The sequence below is a fragment of the Macrobrachium rosenbergii genome, chromosome 12 (genome assembly GCF_040412425.1).
Source record: "Macrobrachium rosenbergii isolate ZJJX-2024 chromosome 12, ASM4041242v1, whole genome shotgun sequence".
NCBI classification, from domain to species: Eukaryota; Metazoa; Arthropoda; class Malacostraca; order Decapoda; family Palaemonidae; genus Macrobrachium; species Macrobrachium rosenbergii.
Genome location: NC_089752.1, coordinates 67588243 through 67600900, shown reverse-complemented (window position 1 = coordinate 67600900; position 12658 = coordinate 67588243). Strand labels below are relative to the sequence as shown.

The 12658-nt window shown below is 45.0% G+C and overlaps 1 protein-coding gene across 1 annotated transcript in view; it reads left to right on the top strand.

The window, feature by feature from the left end:
• Window positions 1-12658, top strand: part of LOC136843714 (methylmalonyl-CoA mutase, mitochondrial-like) — a 418104-nt gene that overhangs the window by 22712 nt on the left and 382734 nt on the right. The window contains exon 2 of the mRNA XM_067112308.1: window positions 5122-5306. Coding sequence (XP_066968409.1) covers window positions 5122-5306 — 185 coding nt within the window. The remainder of the gene's footprint in view (window positions 1-5121; window positions 5307-12658) is intronic.

Genomic DNA, 12658 nt, shown 5'->3' with positions numbered 1-12658 from the left:
GATGTCTGTAGATCACCAGCACCCTTTACTTAACCACTCCCTCTATGGTGGGGGACAGTACTCGATGCAGCTTCCACTGACACCCTGCTACAGGAACCTGGCTCTGACCGCCTTCATGTCTTGTCCACGGACTAAGGTAATGTGATTAGAAGTTGATTGTTCGGCCTCACCATTTTAACCTTATCCTATTTTTCCACCTGTTCTTCTGTTTCCATAGCCTACCTTTTCTACGGTTCTCCTAAAGAGACTCATGTGATTTTGACTGTGGTGTTTTGTTTTTGATATTGGAGTACTAGTGTTAATTCTAAGGTTGTTTTGATTACAAGTGCAAAGATTCAGTAAGGAAGTGATATGAGTGCTTTGATATTTGCTTATGTATTCCAAGATAAGTCATTCCATTCATTTTGTATATTTCAACGTCCCTGCTCTTGCAGATCCGTGTTTCGATTACCTGTTGTGTGGAATTACCTGTAGGTCAACGGTGCCATATCCAGTCAAGATATCCGGATATCCCAGTGATCTCCCGCCTTGATTACTGCACCCCATCCTGTACATTCTAGGATACTCTCCTATCTTTGCGACATATCATAGCCCAAGAAGGCTTAATGATGACGCTTGCACAGTTTGTGGCACTTTGCTTATTAATTTGTATATTTAGTAAAGTAATTGAAGTAGTGCCACAGGGCTCTATTGATAGCTCCTGTAAATATTCTCTTCTGGTTATTTAGTGAATTATACATTTTTAAGTGGACATACTAAAGTTTGCCTTAAACCCTTAACCTTATGATAATTCAGTATATTCACTATTGCATTTTTCTGTTCACCAGATCACAGCCCCCTTGTAAGTCAGTTGCAGTTATCTACATCATAATTAGAGCTATCCCTTTCCTTGCACTGCTGTGGGAGCATGACAATATATATATATAATATATATACAGGTAGTCCCTGCTTACCGGCAGCATCGGTTAACAGCGTTCTGGTTCTATGGCGCTTGGCTAACAATGTTGTTAACCAGATTTTTGGCGCTGGTAAGTGGTTTATCAGTGTTGGTAAGCAGTTTATTGGCACTGGTAACTGGTTAATGGCACCGTTAAGCGGTTTATCAGTGCTTTGGCATCATAAACGCCATTTATTACTATAATTATTTTGATGTTCCGGTTAACAGTGATTTTTGGTTATCGTCGCTTGGCTGGAACCGAAACCCCTGCCATTAACTGGGGACTGCCTTATATAGTTATATACACAGACATATCGTTGGTCCTTGGGGCATGGTTGTGTCTGGGTAATGTGCATCTGGATAATTAAGGGATTATTACTTTTAAATGCCTATATTGAATTCTTTATCCTTCAAAATTGTACATCAATAAATTCTTTTGGAGTTTTCTTTTATTTCACCAAGTCATTTCAGGCTGAAATGTGCAGTGAACTTTCTGTGTTGAATTTTCACCAGGGTGAATTTTCTCCTTGGTGAACTGAAGGCAGTGAATTTTCTAAGGATGAATGAAGGGCAATGGACTTTCCTGTAATCATTCTCACTGTCTTCAGGAGGTTGTCCAGTATGCTTACCTCTTTCATTCCTCCATGCAGCTCATAGAAAAGATTTCTGGAATACAGGATACTACAACAGCCATTGGGTCCATTGTATGCTCCACACAATCTAGAACCTCTCATAGATGGTAATAAAAGAGAATACTCCTGTTACATCCCTTTGCTGTATGCTATGGGAGGAAGCGGTTAAGTCAGGTCTGACACACTGCCTCTCTAGGCTAGTTACTCCTAGGCTGCAACAGTTGTCCTTTCTCTGAAGGGTAGTTAAGAAGGGTACCTCTAGATCTTGACTGGGGGGATAGGAGAAAATTAGTCTCATGCTGTGATTGCATTAGTATCCTGTGAGAGCTTGCCTTTAGAGATATTGCCCACAGTGTCAGCTCATAAGAGTAGATACTATTTGGGTAGTAAAGACTTTAAAAGGAGGTTATCAATTTCCATGTGTGTTGACTCTAGTCCCCAGTTGGCTTCAGAACCATTTCACTCTCATTCTTCTGTGCTGGATTCTGTGGTGAGGTTAGTGATGGAGAAGAAGGTTACAAAGGAGAGGAACGTGGACTTTGAGTCGTTCTGCAACTTATTTTGTAGTTCCAGATGCTGGAGACCCATTATCAACCTCAGCCTTTTCAACTGATATTTAATGTCAACTTTCTTTCAAATGGAGACTGTAGCCTAGAATTGTCTCAGTTCATTTTCCCTTAAGGAAGTACGAGTTGTTCTTGTGGCAGGGTAAGGTGTTGCAGTTTAAGACCCTTGGTATTGGCCTACCAACAGCCCCTTAAATCTTTGTATGAATCTTAGTCTCAGCTGCTATCTGGGACTATTGATAAGACATCTGATTAGTGAGCTTCACAAGTAGCCAACCTAAGCCTGCAACTGGTTCTGGTTATCAACTGGGTCAAAGTGGATGTAGTGTCATTCAAGAAGTCTGTTTACATAGGTCTGAAGGTAGATACGGGAGCTTTGGCTGAAAATTATTGTGTATCTCACTTCTCTAGAGAAGCTCATAACTCACAGCCATTGAATACTCATGGGTCCACATCCAAGCATTCAAAAGACCATCCAGTGAAGTTTTCTTGGGAGTTTCTGTTTGATTTTAGGTGTTGGCAAGATGTAGCCAACCTTTGAGTCAGAGTGCTACTGGTTACACCTGTTCCTGAGGTACTACCGCTTTCAGACGGCTCAAAAGAGGGTTGAGGCACTCATTGCTTTGAATTTACCATGAGATGAATAAGAAGCCTACATCTATTTCTTCTGAGTTTTTAAAAGCAGTATTCCTGGACACCTGAGCATGTAAGCTCTTGCTCAACATTTGTCGTGCAGAATTTTTGGCATAATGTAAAACAACTCCACCGCAGTGCCATGCCTCTCGGAGAAGGAAGCATGAAAGTTGCCTTCATCGCATCTATTGGTTATAGAGGTCTTTCTTTGAGGAGAGGAGCAGAATGTAATATTGAGAAGCAAATCGTATTAGTAGATTCCCTCAGAAAAATTGGTTTTTGCCATCAGAATGGTCTCTTTATCCAGAGGTGTGCAGGAAATTATAGAAGCCTTGGGGCAGACCTGTAGTTTTTGTGTTTGCAGTCAGCTTAAACTAACAACTTCAAAACTATTGTTCAACATTTCTGGGTTGAACAACATAGGGGATAGAGGCTTTCATGGCTTCTTTGGACAACCTGGAGGCTTATGCCCTTCCCCCTTTCTTTACCTCTAGACAAGCTGCAGTTGTCCACCAGCACGACCATGGTTCGCTATCCTCATTGGCCACAGCAAGCCTAGTTTCTTAACATGTTGACCGCCAAAGAACTCTTCCATTATGAGACAGTAAACTTCCACATCCTCCTTCCATCTCTTTCATTAGAACCTGCAGCTCCTCCAGTTACTCACTTGGAAGCTATCAAGTGATGCCTAAACAGGAGAGGCTTTTCAGAAGTGAACTGCAGATATTACTACTCCATGGAAAGGATCAACATCCAGGTTTTATCAGGTCAAATGGTCCTTGCAGAAGGTGACTAGGTTGTCTGTTCCTGCTATAAAAGGTAATTGTCAAAGTCCATTCCAAGTGTGCAAGTGTAGGGGTCTTGGGTGTGCCCAGAGAATTGACATATTGCAACATTTAGAGTATTCCATAAGAATTTGAAAGTCTCCAGCCTTTGACATAGGACTAATTTGAAGCATCTTGCTAGTGTTGCTTCTGTGCCTGCTGAAAATTCATTCTTAAAGACCTTGACATTTAAGATACTTTCCCATTATTCTTTGTCTCTGCTCTTAAGAGGGAGTGAGCTTCACACATTATCCAGCCATGTCTAGCACACCAAAGATTGCCAGAGTATTGTTCTGTCAAAAGTGCCAGGATACCAAACCAAGACACAACTTCCTCCTTTCCTCAAGCCTCATTAGCAATGACATACCTTCTCTAATTGTGCAACTTAAATAACAAGGAAGACCTTGCCCTATACCATTTCAGAGTCAAAAGGCATAACCTTGAGAAGGCTTCTTATAGAAATGGTTCACATCTGTTCTTAAAATTTGTCAGGATTAAATGGAAGGTCACTAAAAGAATTTCTTGTTGGTTGAGATAATTGATTTTGAATGTTAACATCCACATTTGAGTCTGAGGCATCCAAGTTAAAGTTCAAGGGTTATGAGGTTTTAAAGTAAATTTAGATATGAATATATTTCAAAAAAAATGGCAACATGGAAGTCACCTTCTACTCTCATTTAGTTTTACTTGAAATGTTTAACCAATAAATACATGAAATTATATTCATTTGGCCCTACGGTAGCTGCAGGTAAAGTCGCGTCTTGACCTGAAGAAATAATGGAGTCAGTGCCATCATCCACTTCATCCTCATAAAAGTAATCATAGGACCTTTCAGTGTAGATATCTGGGTTACATGCTGCTATGCCTCATGACAATGATAAGCATTATTTTGTCATGGTTATCAAATACTTAGAGTACAGTCCATGTGGTGTTACTAATGAGACTACCATACTTTGACCTGTTGTTAGCTTTAGGAATTCTATTTCACCTACTAGGCTTTAGCCAACAGTGTTCATTGGTTCAGTGCCTTGGGCTATAGCTACTGAGGCTATTGTAAAGTACAGAAGTGGGTTTGTGTGGAAACAAATATAATTTTTGAAAATTTAGATTAGTTTTCATAAGCAAACATTACTTTATGGAAAAAATGTACCAACATCCCAGCAAGCTCAGACTATGCAGAGAATGGCCAGTTTCTGGCACTAGGGCTGCTGTCTGGATCCAGATACATACTGTGCTCACACAGGAAGAGTGGAAGACTTTATCTGGGATGTGTCTACAGATTGTTACCACCACAGATGAGGTTTTTGTGAAGTAATGAGTTTCTTTGTGGAAAAATTAATTATCTTTGAAAAATATTACATTGTCATGTAATAAGTATTCCATTAAAATAATTTTGGTGGAGTATACCTAAAAAAATATAATGGCAACAGAGGGAGTAATGAAATTGATCCAAAAAAGGGAATAATAAACTTTTTGTATTGAATGGTTAAATTGTGTATTTTCATGAAAACATTGGCATTCTTTTGCAGAATGTACCAGCTGTAACTTCTACATGTTGGTCTAGAATGTGTCATAAGAATGCTCATTTAGATGAAGAATGGGTAAGCCTGGCAAAGAAGCAGCTTAAAGGTGCTGATCCAGCTCAGCGTTTATTATGGGATACACCAGAGGGTATAACTATCAAACCTCTGTACACATTTGATGATGTTAAAGGGTAAGTAGCCATATTTGTTTTATAGTCAAGTGCCCACCCTGGAAGATATATTTTTATATATGTAACTTACCCAGTAATTACTTAGCTAAGAGTTTCTAACTCGATGGCAGCTTCATTTTTGAAATTCTATAGTTTTTTGTTTATGTAGGTGACTAACCCCACCCACTTTCAGGATGAAGAGAGAAACAGCTAAGCCAAGAGCTTCACTTGTGTTTCTGCCGGCTTAACAGCAACACAGCTTTAAGAAGCAGCTTGATTTTGTTTATTTGGCTTGAAAGTCTTGCCTTTTGGTGATGTATTTTTGGCTTGGTAGCCTTTGGATTGTATTGTTTGACTGATTTATTTAGTACTTTTCCCGATTTTGACTATTGTTCTCTCAGGAGATTGACTCAATTTTATTTCGACTCTGTTAGCTAGTAATTATGTCATTTTGTACAGGCAACTTACCTGTCAGATATATACTTAGCTATAGTCTCCGACGTTCCCGACAGAATTTCAAATCTCGCGGCACACGCGGCAGGTAGGTCAGGTGATCTACCTTACCCGCCGCTGGGTGGCGGGAATAGGAACCATTCCCGTTTTCTAATCAGATTTTCTCTGTCGCTGGTTCCGGCAACATCTGTTGTTGGTTCCTCCTGCTTTGGATTTCTTTCTCGCTTGCTGAGGATCTTTTTGAACGGATTTTGGTGACGTATCGGATCTTTGGCTTGGCATACGCTTTTGTGGACTGTTTTTTGGATTTGTTTTGGATTTTTCTGTCAAGATGTCTGATGTTAATGATGCACCTGTGTTTCGAGTGTGTGTTAGGCAAGAGTGTAAGGTGAGGTTGCCGAAAGCTTCGGTAGACCCTCACACTGTATGCATGAGGTATCGCGGGGGAATGATTGCTCTTTTGACAATAGGTGTAAGGAATGCGAGAATCTGTCTGAGAAGGAATGGAAGGCTTTGACTTCTTATGTGAGGAAACTTGAGAAGGATAGAGCTAGGAAGGCTTCCTCTAGAAGCTCTAGTAGGTCTCGCTCTAATGAGCATGAAGTAGACAATAATAACATTGTAGACTCTCCTAAAACTCTGGTTTTGTACATGCAACTTACCCGTCAGATATATACTTAGCTATAGTCTCCGACGTTCCCGACAGAAATTCAAATTTCGGCACACGTGACAGGTAGGTCAGGTGATCTACCATACCGCCGCTGGGTGGCGGAATAGGAACCATTCCCGTTTTCTAATCAGATTTTCTCTGTCGCTGGTTCCGGCAACATCTGTTGTTGGTTCCTCCTGCTTAGATTTTCATTTTTCGCTTGCTGAGGATTATTTTGGACTGACCTTTGGTGACATATTGGATCTTTGGCTTGGCATACGCTTTTGTGGATTGATTTTGATTTTGGCTTTGGATTTTTCTGTAAGAATGTCTGATCAGAGTGTTGCACCAGTGTTTCGTGTGTGTGTTAGGTCTGATTGTAAGGTGAGACTACCGAAAGCTTCGGTAGATCCTCATACTGTGTGTTCGAGGTGTAGGGGGAATGATTGCTCGATTGATAACACGTGTTGAATGCGAGAATCTCACTGATCTGGAATGGAAGGCTTTGAACTCTTATGTACGCAAGTTGGAGAAGGATAGAGTTAGGAAGGCTTCTTCTAGGAGCTCAAGTAGGTCTCTTTCTAAGGAGGTAGAATTAGAACCTAACACTCTTCCAGATTCGCCTGTCACTCCTGTTGTTTCAGCTCCTTCACCCTTCGTCGAACCTGTGGATTCGTTGTCGGAGATGGCTGCAATGAAGGCCACGATCCGCAAGATGCAGTTGCAGATGCGTGCTTTGGAGGAAAAGAAAGTGAGAAGTGATAGTGATGTGTGTAGTGTCCCCAGTGTAGTGGAGGGGGTGTCTGACCGGCTCCGCATCGCTCCTAGGCCTAGACCTCTTCCAAACTCCCAGACCCAGTGGAGGAGGAATGTCGACAGCCGCAAGGGGGATGAAGAGAACTCCCAACGGTCAGGCGTCCCTTCGGCAGCGCCTGTTGACGCGTCCCAGGCTGCCTTAGATCGTCGTAGAAATGGGATCTTGAAGAAGTGTTTCTCGTCTTCTGCGTCTTCTTCGCCCAAGCGTGGTTGGAGTTCGGCCGAGGAGTCGCGCCCTTTGAAGAGGACTTGGAAGGCTCCTAGAGGAGACACATTGGACTCCAGCCCTGAGCGCTTCCCAGAGGGTTCTCCCGTTGCTAAGAAGAGAACTCGAAGATCTCCCTCCTCTTCTTCTGGTGGTCAGGAGTCCACCAAGCAGATCCTGGTGGGCCTCCAGGCTCAGCTCGCTGCTCTTGCTGGCTCTTTATCAAAGAGCTCTTCTCGTAGGAAGGATGCCTCTCTTCCGATCAAGTCCTCCAAGAGACACTTTTCTCCCAGCAAGTCATCTTCTGTGAAGCGTTCTTCTCCTGTTAAGCGCCCCTCCAGCAGCAGACGCTCCTCTCCTTCCAGGCGCTCCTCTCCTGGTAGGCGCTCCTCTCCTTGTAGGCGCTTCTCTCCTAGGCGCTCTTCGTCGGCGGATAGCGCCTCTCCTCCCAGGTGCTCGCGCCCTCGTCGTCGTCGGTTTTCTCATGTTGGAGATGCTTTCTCCCCAGTGAAACGCTCTTCTTGTCAGTCTCGTTTTTCGCCTCGTAGAAGCTCCTCCCCAGCCTCCCTCCCTTCTGGTAGGCGCCCCTCTCCTAGTAAGGGCTCCTCTACCGTTCGAGCCTCTTCTCCTGTCAGGCGCCAGTCATCTAGCAGGCGCTTTTCTCCGGATCGTCGTTCTTCAGTGGACAAAGGCTCCTCTCCTTCTAGGCGCTCTTCTTCTGGCAAGTGCCCTTCTGCTTCCAAACGTTCTCCTCCTCCTGCAGGCCTGGAAGTGTTATCGGAGGACGAATCCCCCAAGGATATCAACGTTTCAGATTATAAGAGGTTAACAGCTTTGCTTGTTCAGGAGTATGGAGAATCCCTCAAGCCTGCTTCTCCTCCTTCTCCTGGCTCCATGCTTTCGAGCACCAAGGCCTCGAAGTCTTCCTCTTTGGTTAAGATGCGACCGACGATCTCGATGAAGAAGGCGCTTAAGGGCTTCGGAGAGTGGCTCTCTTCGAAGAAGGATGCCGGCAAGACTGTCTTCTCCTTGCCTCCCTCTAGGCTTTCGGGCAGAGCGGGAATGTGGTACGAGACTAAGGAACCGATGGGGTTAGCCCTCCCCTCATCGGCTGGCTCAGACTTCTCTTCGCTAGTGGATTCTTCCAGAAGACTCTCGCTTAATTCGGCCAAGGCTTCTTGGGGACTATGTGAATTGGATCATTTCCTCAAGGGCCTTTTCCACGTTCTAGAAGTTTTTAACTTTATGGACTGGTCTCTAGGGGCCTTAGCTAAGAGGAGTCTTGAAGAGGACTCGGTCAGTAAGGAGGACCTCAGCAGTGTGTTCTCTTGCTTGGACAAGGCTGTTAAGGACGGCTCTATGGAGATCGCTTCCCTGTTCAGCACTGGCCTGCTTAAGAAGAGATCAGTCTTCAGTGCTTTCCTCTCCAAATCGGTTTCTCCTCTCCAGAGGTCTTCCCTCTTGTACGCTCCGCTGTCAAGCCATCTTTTCCCGCAGGAGACTGTTAAGGAGGTCTCTCGTTCTTTGTCTGAGAAAGCTTCTCAGGATCTGCTAGCGCAGTCGTCTAAAAGGATGAGACCTACTGCTCCCCTTGCTAAGAAGGAGAAGGCCCCCTTTCAGGAGCCCTTTCGAGGATCCAGGTCTATCAGGAGGCGTAGACCTGAAAGAAGATCAAGACCTTCAGGACTCCCTGCCAGGAAGTCCAAGTGAGAAGCAAGTCCTCCAGACGCCAGTAGGTGCCAGACTTCTGAAGTTCGCCGAAGCCTGGGCACAGAAGGGGGCGGACGAATGGTCCCTCTCTATCTTGAGGAAGGGTTACCTCATTCCCTTCATCTCGAAGCCTCCCTTGACAACAACTCCGAGGGAGTTATCGGCGAGATACAAGGATCCTGCGCGGAGGCAAGCCCTTCTGCTAGCCGTCGAGCAAATGCTAGCAAAGGCTGCCATAGAACCGGTGCAAGATCTTCACTCCCCGGGATTTTACAATCAGCTTTTTCTAGTGCCAAAAACTTCGGGAGGGTGGAGACCGGTATTGGATATGAGCTCCCTGAACTCGTTCGTCATCAAGAAGAAGTTCTCGATGGAGACGACGTCCTCTGTTCTGTCGTCTCTTCGTCAAGGAGATTGGATGGTGTCCCTGGACCTTCAGGATGCTTACTTCCACGTTCCCATCCATCCCTCCTCCAGGAAGTTCCTAAGGTTCATGGTTGGCGGAAGAACCTTCCAGTTCAGGGCTCTGTGCTTCGGACTTTCCACAGCTCCCCAAGTGTTCACGACCATTCTCAGGAATGTAGCTCACTGGTTGCATTTGGAAGGGGTGAGGATTTCCTTGTATCTCGACGATTGGCTGATTCGTGCCAATTCGAGAAACCGTTGTCTGGAGGACCTTTCTCGTACATTAAGACTGCTTCAGTCTCTAGGACTTCTTGTGAACCTCGAGAAGTCTCAGATGATTCCTCAGCAGGAAATTGTCTACCTGGGGATTCTGATGGATTCTCGGGGTTTTCGAGCGTTTCCCTCCCTGGAAAGAAGGGAACGCTGCCTTCAAAAGGTGACAGACTTTCTAGGGAAAGACAGATGTTCGGCGAGGGAATGGATGAGTCTGCTGGGGACCATTTCCTCGCTGGAACAGTTCGTTTCTCTAGGAAGGCTCCACCTAAGACCTCTACAGTTCTTCCTGAACGAATCTTGGGATTGGAAGTCCCAAGAGTTGTCAGACTCCTTTCAGATTACAAATCAAGTAAAGGAACATCTCCTTTGGTGGTTAGACCCCCAGAAACTGGGTCTAGGAATTCCTCTTCAACCGCCGAACCCTCGCCTAGTGTTGTTCTCAGACGCGTCGGAGTCGGGTTGGGGAGCAACACTAGGCTCGGAAGAAGTGTCAGGCGCCTGGGAAACAGATCAGAGGTCCTGGCACATCAACAAGAAGGAGCTAGTAGCCATTCATCTAGCACTCGTCCGATTCGAACGTCTGGTCAAGGGGTCAGTAGTCCTTGTAAATTCAGACAACACCACAGCCCTGGCTTATATCAGGAAGCAAGGAGGGACTCACTCCTTCTCCCTGTACGTCGCAGCAAGGAGCCTCCTGTTATGGGCGGGGGAGAGGAACATCGTTCTCCTCACCAGATTTGTTCAGGGAGAAAGGAATGTGAGAGCGGATCTGCTCAGCAGGAAAGACCAGGTGCTTCCCACGGAATGATCTCTACATCAAGAGGTTTGCGAAAGGCTGTGGTTCCTGTGGGGGAGACCTCATATCGACCTCTTCGCCACCCATTGGAACAAGAGATTGGAGAACTACTGCTCCCCAATCTCGGACCCCAGAGCAGTAGCAATAGACGGCCTTCTCCTAGATTGGGAAGGTCTAGACGGGTATGCTTTTCCCCCGTTCAAGATTCTAGGGGAGGTGATAAGAAAGTTCGCTTCTTCAAAGGGCACCAAGCTCACCCTGATCGCTCCCTTTTGGCCATCCCGAGACTGGTTCACAGAGGTACTGGAATGGATGATAGACTTTCCCAGGTCGCTCCCTCTCAGGAGCGATCTTCTCAAACAGCCCCACTTCGACAGATATCACAAGAACCTTCCTCCTCTAAACCTAACTGCCTTCAGACTGTCGAAGGACTGGTTAGAGCGAAGGGATTTTCGCGCAAGGCTGCGAGGGCTATCGCCAGAGCCAGAAGATCCTCTACCTTGCGCCTCTACCAGTCGAAGTGGGAAGTCTTTAGGAGATGGTGTCGAGCTCAGAAAGTGTCCTCTTCCAGTACCTCTGTAATGGAGATAGCAGATTTCCTTCTTTATCTAAGGGAACAGTGTAATCTGGCGGTTTCCACCATCAAGGGATATAGAAGCATGCTTTCCTCAGTTTTTAGACACAGAGGTCTTAACATCTCCGAAAATAAGGACCTTCACGACCTTATAAGGTCTTTCGAGACGTCTAAAAACAAGTCCCCTAGACCTCCCAGCTGGAATTTGGACGTGGTCTTAAAATTCTTAATGTCAGATAAATTTGAGCCTCCTCGATCTGCCTCTTTCAGGGATTTAACCAGGAAATCGTTGTTTCTTTTTGCTCTTGCTTCTGCTAAAAGATTGAGCAAATTACAGGCTTTGGAAGGTTCTGTCGGCTTTAAGAAGGACTCTGCGATCTGCTCCTTTAAGCCTCTCTTCTTAGCAAAGAACGAGAACCCTTCCAAACATTGGCCTAGGAGTTTTGAGGTCAAGGGACTCTCCACTATTTCAGGACAAGAGCTAGAGCACACTCTCTGTCCAGTAAGAAGCCTTAGATGTTATCTGGAGAAAAAGAAACAGCTCGGAGGCAACACTGAAAGTCTTTGGTGCTTTGTCAAGGATCCTTCAAGAGCAATTTCTAAGAATGCCCAGGCTTTCTTCATTAGAGATGTTATCAAGGAGGCTCATCTTTCTTGCAAGGGCGAGCACTTACAGCTCCTAAGAGTGAATGCTCATGAGGTGAGAGCCATAGCTACTTCTCTGGCTTTCCACAAGTCTTGGTCCCTCCAGTCTATTGTGGACTCTACGTACTGGAGATGTAACTCAGTGTTTGCTTCTCATTATTTGAGAGATGTTTGTGTTACGTATGAGAAGTGCTTCTCTCTAGGAGCTTACGTATCCGCGGATTCGGTGCTGGGTCAAGGAGCTGAAGCTAATCCTTTTTAGTCTAACTAGTTGGTTGTTTCTTTTAATGTGTGGTTGTGTTTTTATGGTCGGCTGGAAGAGAGTGTTGAGATACTCTCTCTTTCATCTCGTATCACTAACAAGGTTAGGCTTGGTCAGGTGGTCGGGTTTGGTTGTTAGCTCCTTGTAGTTTTTATTATTACCTAGCTCTGTCATGTAAGAGGATAGCCCCCCATTGATAGGATTCAGGTAGAGGGCTCTGTCTTGTAAGTGGGTTAATCCCCATTGACACGATCCATAACAGGCTCTGTCATGTAAGTGGGTCTTCCCCCATTGATATGATCCAGAAGGGCTGTCAGTCATAGGTCACTTCCTCGCTGAAGCTCTTGAGGCATGCAGACTCATAGACAGTATCCATGAAGTCTTCTGCCCAATCAGGTAAGAACCATGGTTTTTTGTTTTTCCTACAACATATGTTGTTTCCCGTTTTTTAGTTTTTGGCTGTCTCTTGCCCTCCTCCAAGGGTGCCAATCAGCTAAGTATATATCTGACGGGTAAGTTGCATGTACAAAAATGATATTTTTATGATAAAATAAAGTTTTGTACATACTTAGCTGGCAGATA